Here is a 14,570-nt window from a genome sequence, read left to right as displayed (position 1 = left end):
GTAAGTGGTGGTTAGAATATCAGGATAGCTCACAAAAGTCAACTAAAACCTTAAGGTTGCTGAACTAAATATGGATCCTCAGCGAGGGGACCACAGAATATTTTTCTCTTCAGTTGAGTCAACTAGATAAGATTTTACATAAGCAACGCTAAATTTTAGCAGCCTTTCTTATTAGTTTTTTTAATTATATATATTCTTTTTTAAAGATTTATTTATTTGTTTATTTATTTGTTTGTTTGTTTGTTTGTTTGTTTGTTTGTTTGTTTGTTTGTTTATGCAAGCACTGGGTACAGTCAGAAGCGCGGGAGGCTGAGAGAATTCACCAGAACCAAAGCGGGGAGCAGAGCAGGCACAATAACCAAAGTACACTGCTGAGGGGAGCAGCGGGCAACAGGAGAGGTCTGTGAGCCATGTGGGCATCTCTTCAGATCTTTATCTCAACTCAAACCCTTATCAAGAAGCCAAGGGCAACTGGATTGGAAAAGAAAATCAGGAATACAAGTGCATAAAGGATACACTCTCTTTAGACCAATTTCTAAATATGTGAATATTCATCTGCTGAATGTTGAACTAATTCTGTTGTCCTTTAGTTCTTCTAAAATATGGTTTCAATTAACCAGAATATGTACTACACTTATTTATACTCATTCATCCAATTTTCTGGGGACAAGATTCTTTTATAGAATATAGAGAACTTCATAATGCTCACCAGAAAGAAGTATAACATAGTAGGGGCCTCCCCAGTGATGCAGCGGGTTGAATACAGTGCTATGAAGCTGTCCACAGCCTCTGTAGCGTGGGTTTGATTCCCAGCCAGCCAGGGAGAGACTCACATGGCGAGGCAGACCTGTCCTGCCTCGCCTGCTGCTCCCCTCACAGTGTTTTCAGTCCGTCTGCCTGTTCTGCTCCCCTCTCTGTCTCTGGTGAATCCTCTCACCCTCCCGTGCCTCTGGCCTGTACCCCAGCTCTTGAATAAATAAAAATAAATCTTTAAAAACAAAAAAGAAGTATAGCATTGTAGTTAAGAGGACGGACTTTGGAGTTAAACAGACCTACACTCAAATTCTCCCATTACCACTTAATATGGAAGACCTTAGCAAATTACTTACTTAAACCATTCTGAACCTCAGTTTAGCCATGCATAAAATGTGAATGATTATAACTTTCACAATGGTACTAATTATTTTCTGACGGTGATGATTTATCTGTGAGATATGATGTTTTGCACTTGTTCGCAGTTGTACAACAAATACAGAAATGTGAGAGACTTTCAAAGAACAAATTTACAAAGTTAAAAAACAATTATGAATATTTTGAGTGAGAGAAGAAGTGGAGACAGTGGGAGAGGAGGAAGGAAGGAGAAGGAAGGTAAAAAGGGAAAGGAAAGGTGAGGGAAAGAGAGAAAGATAGGAAAAGAGAAAAAGACCCCTAGAGTCTGAACCAAAATTACTGAGGATATCATGGCATTAAGATATAAAACAGGGCCTCCCCTGGTGGTGCAGTGGTTGAGCGCTGGGCTGCGAAGCTGCCCGCAGCCTTTGCAACGCTGGTTTGATCCCCGGCCGCCGGCGAGGGTTCCACATGGTGGGACAGACCTCTCCTGTCATACCCACTGCTCCCCTCAGCAGTGTATTTCGTCAGTCTGCCTGTTCTGTTCCCCACTCTGGCTCTGGTGAATTCTCTCACCCTCCCACACTTCTGACTGTACCCAGTGCTTGTATAAACAAACAAATAAATCTTTAAAAAAAAAGATATAAAGGGGGGGGGTGAAGGGATATAAAGCAAAAGAGGAGGTGCCAAGATGGCAGCAAATAAAGAGAAGTTATCATTTTTATTTATCTATATCTAGCTATTCTCACCAGACATTTTTTAATTCCACTGTTTATCACTTGATTTTCTTGGGTTTCCTAGATGAGTGGTCATATGAGCTAGGACCCGAAGATGGCAAACAATTTTGAAGTATAAAACAGCAATACTGAAATCTTGTATAGTTCCTGATTGTAAAAAGCAGTTTTAGCAACATATATTAAGTGAATTACTCAAATGACTGAGAACCCAGTCCATCCTTTTCTTTTTTCTCAAGTTGCTCCTCATGTTACAAGCCCTGTCCCTATTCCTTCTCTCCTGCAGCTTTTATACCGTGCGACTATCAAGAGGCCCTGACTTCTGATGTCTGGGTAATGAGGAAGAAGTGTTCCTGGTTCTCAGTATACCTACTACTAAAAATGTGTATCCAGCCATTCGTATATATGATGAAAAGGCACCAGGTTAAGATGCTAAAAAGAATATCCAGAAATGAAAAAGGTCTAGAAAGACAATCAAATATGACACATTCTCTAAAATATGAAGCAGTAAAACATGATGTAAGATTAGTGGGGAAAAAGTTACAGATAGGAAAAACAAAGTTATGGGTAGAGGTTAGTTTTATAATACAATAATGCTATAATTTAGATGCAGTACAGATAGAAGGCTTTTGTTGAATTGACTGAATCTAATTATCTTATATATTACCATTATCTTAGTGAAAAATATTGTTTTCAAATGTCCACTTATAAATGAACTTCTAGCAACACAATTTATATGTTTATCTTAAAGACCATTTGTTCGGATGATGGTAATGGTGCCAAGGTTATAATATTGTCAGTAAAGGAAAGTAAGAACAGGAACAGATGAAGAATCTGGTTTAACAATGGCCTCTTCATGACTACCCCTTGAGAATAGAATTAATTTTATTCAATAAAAAATAGAAAATGAATCCCTAACATGCAAACTCTTTTAAATTTTTTTATCAAATATTTTTCTTAGATTGCTGTTAATTTTTGGACAATATATAATTTCTCCCCTCAGGAGTGATGAGTTCTCTCATCACCAAAGCATCCACAGTTCATTACCATAGTTCCTGGTGCTCTTCCCTACCCTGTTTTCATTCTGTGAAAATTTCTTAAAAACCAAAATTTGTTAAACCAAGCACTACAGAATTTTAATTATAATGCTTATAATAAACTTCCTATACTGCCAAAAATAGCATGAAATTTTTCACCAGGGTCAAAAATAATTTATCTTTGAATTCACACAGTGTATAATAACAAATGCAGTTGTTATATAAACCATAGCTTATTGGTTCCTTCATGCTATAAACACATGACTGACATTTCATCTGGTCAACCATCTTAAAGGTTAATTCTTGCTTCTTGTTTCAGATTTTACTCTAGGTGAACTATTCTGGGCAGATTCTATTTACCTATTCTAAACAAACCACAAACTGTTTCATTGCTCACTCTCACTGTTAAGAACATATTGACTTGCTGCCTGCTCTGCTGTTTAATTCATTTATGCTGAGAGTCAGGCATGAAGACAGAATTTTAAATGTGACATTTGCAGGCTGTTAGGTCATTTAAGCTCTGACAACACCAGGGAATTCCTGACATATAAACTGGACCTGATTACCAAGCACAGACAAGCTTCCCAAAGGAGTAAATTTCTGACCATTTTTTGGTAATTTCTCATAGAATTTTAATACTAAATTTCAATGTCAATGAAAAGGTCTAGAAAGTCAATATTTTAAAGTAAAAGCCTGTGTCTTTTAATAAGCTCAAACTGACACCTTTAATCATATCAACTTAATAAAAATTATTTTGATTGACAAAAGACAATGTAGAAAGACTCAATAATAGTTAGGATTCATTAAAATTCTAAGAAATTCTGACATTTAAGGACTTTTAATGTTTCCTATAACCTATGGATTAAGAAAAACCTGGTAGGTCTAAAAGCCATAACTTCTATCAACAGACTATTTAAAATCCTTAGAATCTGGCCTAACAGATTTAATATGCTATCAATATTACAGTACAAAATATAAGTTTAAATACTTACCACACTGCCTTCTTTTAGGTTATAGTTATGTAGAAGAGATGATAGAGTTATTACAATTGGAAATGAAAAAATTGCCCACATGACATTTAGAATTATACTTTGTAAGAGTCGATAATGGAGTGGGATAGAAGGAGTAGGGAAAGACTGTTTTCTCATTTTAGCTACTCCAAAAAATTACACAAGGTGATATTTTTCAGCTTTTTTTCTTGTCACTAACAAGTACTATGTATAATGGTTCGAATGAAAGTTTTCTGAAATTAAGTCTTGTTGTTAAGTAATACAGAAAAGAAAATTCTGATTTTACCCTGTATTTTATATAAGTAAGAATTCTACTGTTACACAGCAAGTAGCCTTTTAATATTGTGCTTTGAATGAGACTTCCAGCTGTAATAGGTGGAGTCTAAATAGGGATAGACGGCCTGGAATGCCTTTCAGCTATAGCACATTGATTCTGAAAAAGCTAACAAAAGCAATTACTTTTCAGAGATTAAAAATCTTGTTTCTTTCAAAAGAATTAAATGGAAAGCAAACCTGGTGTATTATCTGAGCTACAGGAAGTTGTTCAGCATATTTCAGAGGTTCCATTAGTTCCTCATCCATCCGGTCTTCTTTATATCTGGAAATAGAAATTAAAAAATACAAAGTTAAGTTAAAGACTATTTTTAAATATGGTAAATATTTAAATAAGCCAAATATGAAATATGTTAAAATGTATGTTTAAGTTTTTAATCTATGAAATAACAATCTATGAAAAGTCACCTAATAATTTTTAACATAACTATATTCAGATTGAATTGAATTAGTATGAAATAGGATTAGTTAACATAATCTAATATTCCCAGGGCCTCCCTGGTAGCACAAGGGGTTATGTCTCAGCACTATGAAGCTATCGGCAGCTACTGCAGCACTGAGTTCGCTCCTTGGCCACGCAGCTGACCCACATGGCAGAGCAGACCTCTCCTGTCTCGACCCCTCAGCAGTGTTTCAGTCAATCTGCCTATTCTATTTCCCACTCTGTTCCTGGTGAGTCCTCTCACCCCCCCACACCTCTGGCCTGTACCTTAGTTCTTGTATGCATGAATAAATAAATCTTTAATAAAAATATTCTAATATTCCCAGATACTGTCTTTTACTTGTAAGACTTAAAAATGTTTTAAAACAACCAGTTATTAGGGTGCGCTTTTTATCAAAGCATTTAGTGGTCTTCAAAACCTAGTTCCAGCTACATTCAAGCCTCATCTCCAGCAACTCCTCTATGTACCAATCTGTTATTTCAGCATATCCAACTACTGTTCTCCACCAATGGGCGTTGTAGCTTCACGATTTTCTGATTTTCTCCATTCTGCTTCCTGTTTGGACCGACTACCAATTTCTTCTGTATTTTTCTTGCAAATATAATCATTTATTTAGACACATCTATGCATATCTTTCGCCTCTTTGAAGACAAAAAGTACATCTTATTTCTTCTTTGGATAGTCAATGTTTACCATAAAATATTAAACACAATAAATGTTTGCTGAGTGAATATATAAATAAAATGAAGACAACAATAACTCTCTGAGTGGTTATTTTATGAAGAAAAAAAGTTTAATATTTACAAAATGATGCAGAGTTTATATAATACATACCAAATACATTATAGTATAAATTATAGAGTGCAGATTAGGAATATAATAGTCAATTTTCCCAAATGAAGACAAATAGAAAAAAGTTTTTAAAAAATTGACCCTTTTCGGGCCTCCCCAGTGGCGCAGTGGTTAGGCGCTGGGTTGCGAAGCTGCCAGCAGCCTCTGCAGCGCTGGTTCAATCCCCGGCTGCTCCCCGGCCACTGGAGGAGGGTCCCGCATGGTGCGCAGACCTCTCCTGCCGCCGGCTGCTCCCCTCAGCAGTGTGCTTCGGTCCTTCTGCCTGCTCTGCTCCCCACTCTGGCTCTGGTGAATTCTCTCACCCTCCCGCTCTTCTGACTGTACCCAGTGCTTGTATAAACAAACAAACAAATAAATCTTTAAAAAAAAAATTTGACCCTTTTCAAAATAACAAATACACATTAGATTTCAAAAGACAAAGTTGTTCTAAGAACAATGAGCAAGTAATCATTGAGTTCATTATAGGTGTCAGAGTTTTCACTTATCCAATACTTCACAATAAAGTAAAATGTTTACTCATTTTTAATTTCTTTAAAATGTCCATCACTTCCTTTCCTTGTGTTTCTAGAAGGATAATGTAAAGCTGATTTTTTTTCCATTTTATTTTCATTTTTAAATTAAAAATGTTATTTTCTGGCTTGGAGGCTTACGCATTCCGCCCCCCACCCCTTTTATTTTAAGGTGTAGTAGCAGGATGTAAGATATACCTAAAAATCAGTTATACATCAATTTGTCTTGGTATGCAGAGTCCTTTCAATATGGAAATTAGAGCCTCCTTTTATTCCACAAAAGTTGTTTCATAATAATTTAAAATATTATTTCTGTTCATTTTCCATTTGTTTTCCTAGTTCAAGGTCTTGAACTAAATATATTGAATCTTCTCTACCACTTTCTCTCTGATCCTTTTATCTCTCTTATTTCAGTTTCATTTTCCTGACTCCTTTTCATTTCTATTCCTTGTGTCTCTTACTGAACTTTTAGTAATATCTATCTTCCTCAGGTACCTTGTAATTTAGTTTTCATTTCTGAAATGATTTTGTCTTTTTTTGTCAATTTCTTTCCCAACTTAGTCAGCTCCTGTTTCCTAATCTTCCTTTTGTTGGTCCATTTCAATCGTGAGTTTTTGAGTGCCTGACTCGTGCTGTCCTTTCATAATGCAATTGCTTGTTTAATATAGGTTATTCATATCAGTGTAGTGTTTCACTTTTCTTCTGCTCTGTGGTTTGTCTTTTCTATTTTCCTTCTATTCGCTCTCTGATTTAGATACAGATATAAATGTACATGTAGATCTAGATATATGCTTAACTTATTTTTTTAAGATTTATTTATTTATACAAGAACCAGGGTACAGGCCAGATGTGCAGGAGGGTGAGAGGATTCACCAGAGACAGAGTTGGGAACAGAACAGGCAGGCTGACAAAATACACTGCTGAGGTGTTGCGAGCCAGCCGCAGCAGTCTGGGTGTCAGGGGTTCCTGAAGGATGGGAAGGCGTTGGCGCAATTGTAGAGAAAACAAGGGAAGGGGAAGGGGAAAGAGGAGACACAGACAATTGATCAGGGTGCTGACATCATCCTACTGAGGGTCTCAGCAGTCCTTTATTTATACTAAGCAAATCGTGAGTACACAAGCATAAGGTAGGAAGGTAATAATCATCACATGTTCTTTTTCAGGAGCAGCCAAGGGTCTGTTTGCCTTCAGGCAGAGGTGTAACATTTATTATTCTTTGTCTTAAAGAAGGCACAGTTGATAAACAAATGTTTTCAAAGTAGTTATTTACAATCCAACAGTTATTGTATTACTAGCAAAAAAAGCCTGTGTGTCTGCAACTAACATTTCTAAGTTTGCCATGGTGAACAATTAACTAAGGGCTGAGGGAAACAAAGGGCAGGAAGTTACCTGGGGGAAGGGAGACAAAGAGATTATTTCTAACCTATAAAGTTTAGACTAACTTATAACTAATTGATTAAAGTAAAAAACAGAAGGCTTTTATATAGAAATCATCATCTATAGTATATTGTTTTAATATTGATTTGATATTAAGGAACCAAGGGCCTAGAGGGCATTAATGCCAGGCAAGCCTCACTGACTCTTCCCTAGCCCCCAACTCTCAATTAAGGGAGGAAGTCTCCTAATCTAAACAAAGAGTTTTCTACCTATCACTCCTCTACTATCTAGTCAGCCTAGTTCCGTATTTAACTTTAAGATCAAGGGGCAATTTTCTCTTCCATAAGGTTGCTGGATGTTGTTTTAAGGAACTACAAATATTTCATCAGGGGTAGGGGCGGAGATGGTTATAGCCTTTGATCCTCAAAAATGGTCAATATGTAACATATCAGTAGTTGTAACATTGACCATTTCCGAGTGAGTTATTTGTGCAGCCGTGATTACTAGCTCAACCATTCACAAATTGCTGTTGACTTATTCTTGAATGCATACTCTAACAGCTATCATACCAATTGTCACATCCTAGGGAATTAGCCCTAAACGAACAGGAAAAATTTAGCAGGAGTCAACTATGGCTGTCTCCTGGTTTATAAGGAATCTTCTTACACTTGGAGCATGGCTCGCCTCTGCCATCCAACTGTTATCTTTAACTTTAAAGTAAAGGAATTTCTTTCTCCAATTAGCTCTTGCCTCGAGACCACATCTCTATATCAAACACTTGGCGATAGATGTTTACAACCTTTTGTTTCCAGAAGTTTTTTCACTGGTTAATGTAAAGCCAAATGTTGAATTGCTGCCTTTTTGGCAAAGGACTACTAATTTTATGAAAAATGTAACATTTGTATCATGCAGTGCCATTTGTCATCAATTTGGTTATTCAGTGATTGATCAGTATTTGCAGTTTTACTTTTAAATGCATATTTTAGTAATGGTAGAAACTAGCCATAAACAAATGAGGAGAATCTTGGAGTCAGCTAACAAGATTCTTGATTTTTCAGAAATCTGCTCCATGCCCGGACTTTTGTCATACTGTTAGGGGGAAAAGGATGTCTCAAAGCAAATTCCATATAGGCTTTGTGGACTCCACCCCCACCCCAGGTCAAAGCCAAAGACACTGGGAACTCCAAATCCCATCACCACCAAAGGGAAGGTGGCTGGGACCTGAGGGTGGGGTTAAGCAGCCAGGTGGATATAAAAGGCAGACACGTGGGCTTTGGAGGATCCCCCATTTTTGGCTCTCCACCAGCTCGCAGCATCCGGCCAGATCGGGTAGGACGCATTAAAGACTTTATTTCCCTATTTTCTCCGTGAGTTGTACATTTTCCTTATTTCCTTTCCTCTTGTAAATAAACTTTTTATTAACCTTTTTGTGTGTGTCTGTAGTAGAGTATTCATAAGTCCCTTTAAAGCGCGCGGGTGAGGACCCACAGCCAGGAATCCGTTTAATATCGGGGTTGCTCTATAACAGGACGACATGGGTAGCGCGGCTCCCAATACTGAGGGGAGCAGCGGGTGAGACAGGAGAGGTCTGAGGCACCATGTGCGATTCTCGCCAGCTGGCCAGGATCGAACCTGCGCTGCAGATGCTGCAGACAGCTTCACAGTGCAACGCTCAACCACCTGCGCCACCACGGAGGCCCGATAAGTTAAGCACATAGCTCAACTTATTAAAGAAGCTTTGTTTTCAATTTTCTGTTTTCTTTTTTGACAGATGCCAGCTTTTTTTCTACTTAAGATTAGTCATTTTTTGTTCGTTTGTTTCAGGATCAGCATAGCAAGCAATCTTGTGAAGGGAGAAGAAGGGAGATAAGTTGGCTTATGAGGTTTCTCTATTCAAAAGTACTCTCAACCATGTGTACTTTCTTTAATAAGTGGTACTTTTTGTGGTGGTGGTGGGTACAGAATTTGTCTCTCTTTTCTTTTATATTAATATTGCTTAAAATTATCTTAATATCACTTCCACTGGATCCCTTATCTTCGGCTCCTTTCGTTCCCCTTACCATTAAGCCTCCGGGGGACGCACCCACTCCTTCTTTGCAAGGTATCTTCCATTCTCTCAGAATGAGTGCCTTCCCAAGTTGTCATCTAAGATCACCCACAGTTTCTAAGCCCCTCTGTCAAATATTCAGTATCCAGAGATCCAATCAAGTAGTCCATGTATATAGCATAATCTAGGCTATAGGAAAACTGCAACTGTTAATTTCAATTTATACATGTTTACCATCCTAAGGGAACCTGGAATTTTCTCTTGCAAAATGGTAATGTTCTTTTTCTTATAGTCACCTTAGCTTTTCATTTATTTAATGTTTTTGTTATAGGACAGGGAGAGGGGCAGCCCAAACCCCGCAAACCTGCCTATTCTACATGGGTTCTGCCATCCGCCGCATCAACAGAAAACATAGGAGACTTTAATGGGAAGGAACTTTAATAAAACTAGGAAACAATACAGGTAAGGCAAAGAGTCTAGTTTCTAAATGAAGCATCCAGAGTTACCCGTCACCTCGTGGGTAAAAGTCCATCCAAATGGGATTGGCCCAGAACAAGGCCCCAAAGCCTGCTACAAGTCTAAAGCATCTTCCAGTGGGGACCCACAGAAAAGGGTCACAAACAACCGGACAAGCCCGGAAGGAAAAGAGCAAAATCAACATCAAGATAAAAGCTGCCACTGTCACCTCCCCACGGGTCTCACCCACATCTGTGTCACCTAGTCCACGACCAAAAGACAAGCGCAGTTTCTTCACGTGTCTCTAGGCTCCATGCGCCTCCTCCAGGTCTCCTTGCTCCATCCTGCTTCCTTCCTCAGTCTCTTCTGCAGCTTCTCCTATTCCTGCTCAGCTCCACCCTCCCTTGGGTGGGGCAGGGAACCTGGAACTTCCCCCTTTCCTGGGGACCACCCTGTTACATTTTGAGTCCCTCCTAAAATGATAATTTTTTTCCATTATCTCTTTCCAATATCTTTCACTAGGAAGATCTACTTAAATAATAAGGGAGGAATTTCTGCATGGGGAAAGCTGTATATTTCTTTTTTTACCTTAATATTTTTTATAAACTGTGTTTTTGTAGAAAATTGTAAGAAATAAAGTTTGTTTAGCCTATGAAACAATGTTGGATCCAATACCGTGATGCTACCAATCTCAAATTAAACACAAAGAAAATATTATTCAAAATTTTTTTTAATGTTAATAGTTCTCTGAGTGATAGGATTTTTTTTTAAGATTTATTTATTTATTTATACAAGCACTGGGTACAGTCAGAAGCACAGGAGGGTGAGAGAATTCACCAGAGCCAGAGCAGGGAACAGAACAGGCAAACCGACGAAATACATTGCTGAGGGGAGCAGCGGGTGGCAGGAGGTCTGCGTGCCATGTGGGACCCTCACCCAGTGGCCGGGGATGGAACCGGTGCTGCAGAGGTTGCGGGCAGCTTCGCAACCCAGTGCTCAACCACTGCACCACCCGGGAGACCCATTATTCAAATCTTCTGCATAAGTAACCAAGATATTGCTGTCAAACTTCTAAAATGTATGAAGTTAGTCTTTAAAAATCCTTATTTCTTATGTGTCCTTTTATTCTTTCATAGATGCCCAGAGCCCTCAAAAATCTTTCTCCTCGCTGTCACCCAAGGACTCCTGAAATTACACTGTAAAATTTTTTATTGTGTCCATCACTGACTCAAACTGATTCAGGCCATCTGATTCAGAAAAAGGTAAAATTTTTATTTTATATTGCCATAAATATTAGATTACATTATTCATGTGTAAAATGTCATAACTTAATGTAGGAGGAAGGTTAAGTATCTTTTCAAACACTAGAAATATACCCAACCAGGAAAACAGAAAAATACCAATATAAACTAAGAATTAAGATTAATAAATAATTCAAAATATGTAATCCAAATGATTAAAATTCTCTAAATATCAAAAACAGAACACTAGTCAAAGTTAAGTAACTGTAATTTCTTGAATATGATGAAATACTTAAAAATGAAAGTGCATACCAAGAAGCCAAGATAATTACTTGTTACAAGCTTGTTGGAAAAAAAGGACAGAAAAATTTCTGCTCCTAAACTGCACTGTTAAAAATGCCCAAGCATTCATGTAACTGACAACAAATAATGTTTTTGCAAGATGAACTTGACAAACCAGGAGCTCTATGACAAACCACAACATTTAGAAACTCCAAGGGAGATAAGAACTCAAATTACTGGTAAATGGAGACAGGGACAAAATGCTATTACAACTCCATAAATGTCCCAAGAGTTCCTTAAGATTATTTTTGTGAAGACAATAATGAGACAATCTAAGGCATCAAGATCTTGTTTGAGGGCCTCCCCTGGTGGCGCAGCGGTTGAGCTCTGGGCTGCGAAGCTGCTCCCAGCCTATGCGGCGCCAGTTTGATCCCCAGCCAACGGCGAGGGTCCCACATGGCGCAGCAGACCTCTCCTGTCTCCCCCACTGCTCCCCTCAGCAGTGTATTTCGTCAGTCTGCCTGTTCTCTTCCCCGCTCTGGCTCTGGTGAATTTTCTCACCCTCTGTGCTTCTGACTGTACCCAGTGGCTTTTTTAAATAAAAAAAAAAATCTTCCCTGAAAGGAGATTCACCCCCTCCAAGCCCCAGTATGATTCTTCTAATTATCAAATGAAAAACTTATGAAATATTAAAATATAATTTGGATATTACCTACTTTGAAAAAGCACAAGGAAGATGATGAATCAGGGAAAAGAGATATAATTTGAGGCACAGGACATAAAATTAACTCCCAAGAGAACTAAGGTTACATTAATTTATGGCCCAATGGTGGAAATGCATCTTATTTACTGCCAGCTCTCAGGTAGTAGAAAATGCACATGCCAGTGCAGTGGTTTAAAAAAAAAAACAATCTTCTATGTAACTGAATAGAGCAGAAACAACACAATCCAGTGTTTGTCGTTCTCCTTCAGACTTACTTCACTTAGCATAATCCCTTTCAGTTCTATCTATGTTGGGAAGATTTCATTCGTGTGTGTGTGTGTGTGTGTGTGTGCACACAACGTGTGTATACCTTGAGTATGTAAACAGTGCTCAATGAAGCCAGGAGTGAGTGCATATGCCCCTTCAAATTACTGTTTTTGCATTTGAGGAGAAACATTAAAGTTTGCTGTTGGCTTTAGAGACTCAGCCTTTCTTAAGTCAAGGAAGCTCCCTTTTATTTCTAATTTGCTAAATCATGCTGCTTTTTAAACATCATTAATGACTAATAAATTTTAATCAAACACTTCTCTGCAGCTACAGAAACAATTACAAAATATTTCTCATTTAATGTAATGATACAATGAAATACATTAATATATTTTCCACTCCTATGTCATTGCTGCAATTTTAAGATGACTTCTATTTGGTCATAACGTACTTTTTATTATACATACTATATGTAAATCTTATACATCACATTCATTAATTTGAGTCATAATCATAAGTGAAGTTGGCTCTGTTTTTTCCATACTCTTATTGTCTAGTTTTGGCTTTAAACTTAGCTATTCTAACAAATGTGTTCTGTTTTAAAAATTCTATTCACATGTGTCAGCCCCACATATTTGCTAAACATCAGCAGTAAAAACCATCTCCACTCACTCTCTAATGGCAGTTTACTGGAAGAGGGCACATAATATTTTACAGTTGAAAAATAAAGCAAATACTTTTTGACTTAAAGGCTTAATTACATCTTTACTTACTTTTTCACTAAATTCACTAAATTTTCAGTTCCATTCCAATTGAGTTTTGTGACCTTATAATGACATTGTCTCATGTAAACAGTACATTTTGGGGTTTTATTTTTAAACTCAGTATGACCACCTTGCTCTTTCAAACAAGGTATTTGGTACAATTATATTTAATGTAATAAGTGACATGCCTACTTTCTATTTTAAACTTCCCATCTATTTGATGCTCCTCCCCCCCTTTAATTCTCTTGAATTAACCAAATATTTTATTAATCCCTACAGCCCTCTAGCAACATGATAGTCACACATACATTTACCACTAGATGGTAGCTACCTTGGATATTTTAACACTTAGCAAAATGCTCACACTTACCATTTACCAAATAACAAAATTAATTATTCCATTTAACTTTAATTCCATTTATTCATCTTCCTGCCTTTTGCATTATGCCATATATTTTAATTCTACAAATATTTTTAAGTCAACAAGAGATTGTTTTTATTTTTTGTCCCATCAATATTCAATTATCCTAAATGATATATTTATCTGTTCTAGCTTTCCTTATTCCTTACTGAATTTCGTGTTTTCTGTTAGGATCATTTTATTTCTGGCTGAAGAACTCCTTTTAGTTTTTGTTTTAGCTCAGGTATACTGGCAACAAATTCTCTGTTTAGTTTGTCTGAAAACATCTGTATTTCACCTTCATTTTTGTAAGATACTTTTGTAGTGTATAGAATTATAGGTTAGAAGTTTCCTTTCAGCACTTTAAACATGTCATTCTGCTATATTATGGCTTCCATTGTTTATGTCAGTATTAAAAGTAATGTGTCTTTTCTTCTCTGGTGTGCTTTTAAAATTCTTTTCTTTGTGTATGATTTTTCAGCATTTTGACTATGATGTACCAAGCTGTGGTTTTCTTTGTTTTCTTCCTGTTTAGGATTATCAGACTTGACTGAATCTACAGTTTTATAGTTTGATGTGTTTCATTACTTTGGAAAACGTTTTTTCTCATTATTTTTTTAAATATTTTCAATCTGTCCCCTCGATTATATACACATATATACCATTTTACTGAATTTAGTATATCTTTAACTCTCTTTTCTGTTTCTTTCTTCTGTTATTTATTTCTTTTCTATTTTTTTTTAAGAGGCATGTTTATTTATTTATTTATTTGTTTGTTTGTTTGTTTATACAAGCACTGGGTACAGTCAGAAGTGCGGGAGGGTAAGAGAATTCACCAGAGCCAGAGCAGGGAGCAGAGCAGGCAGAAGGACCGAAGTACACTGCTGAGGGGAGCAGCGGGCAGCAGGAGAGGTCTGCGCGCCATGTGGGACCCTCCTCCGGTGGCCGGGGAGCAGCCGGGGATCGAACCGGCTCCGCGGACAGCTTCGCAACCCAGCACTCAAC

At 37.4% G+C, this 14,570-nt stretch overlaps 1 protein-coding gene across 1 annotated transcript in view; it reads right to left on the bottom strand.

Annotated features, from left to right (window-relative positions):
- PIGK (phosphatidylinositol glycan anchor biosynthesis class K) overlaps window positions 1-14,570 on the bottom strand; it is a gene marked incomplete at both ends in the record, with an annotated part of 90,681 nt that overhangs the window by 22,214 nt on the left and 53,897 nt on the right. The window contains one exon of the mRNA XM_084242924.1: window positions 4,405-4,489. Within this exon, the coding sequence (XP_084099050.1) occupies window positions 4,405-4,489 (85 nt within the window). The remainder of the gene's footprint in view (window positions 1-4,404; window positions 4,490-14,570) is intronic.

This window comes from Talpa europaea, assembly GCF_964194135.1.
Source record: "Talpa europaea genome assembly, chromosome: 9".
NCBI classification, from domain to species: Eukaryota; Metazoa; Chordata; class Mammalia; order Eulipotyphla; family Talpidae; genus Talpa; species Talpa europaea.
This window is presented reverse-complemented; position numbering and strand designations above follow the sequence as displayed.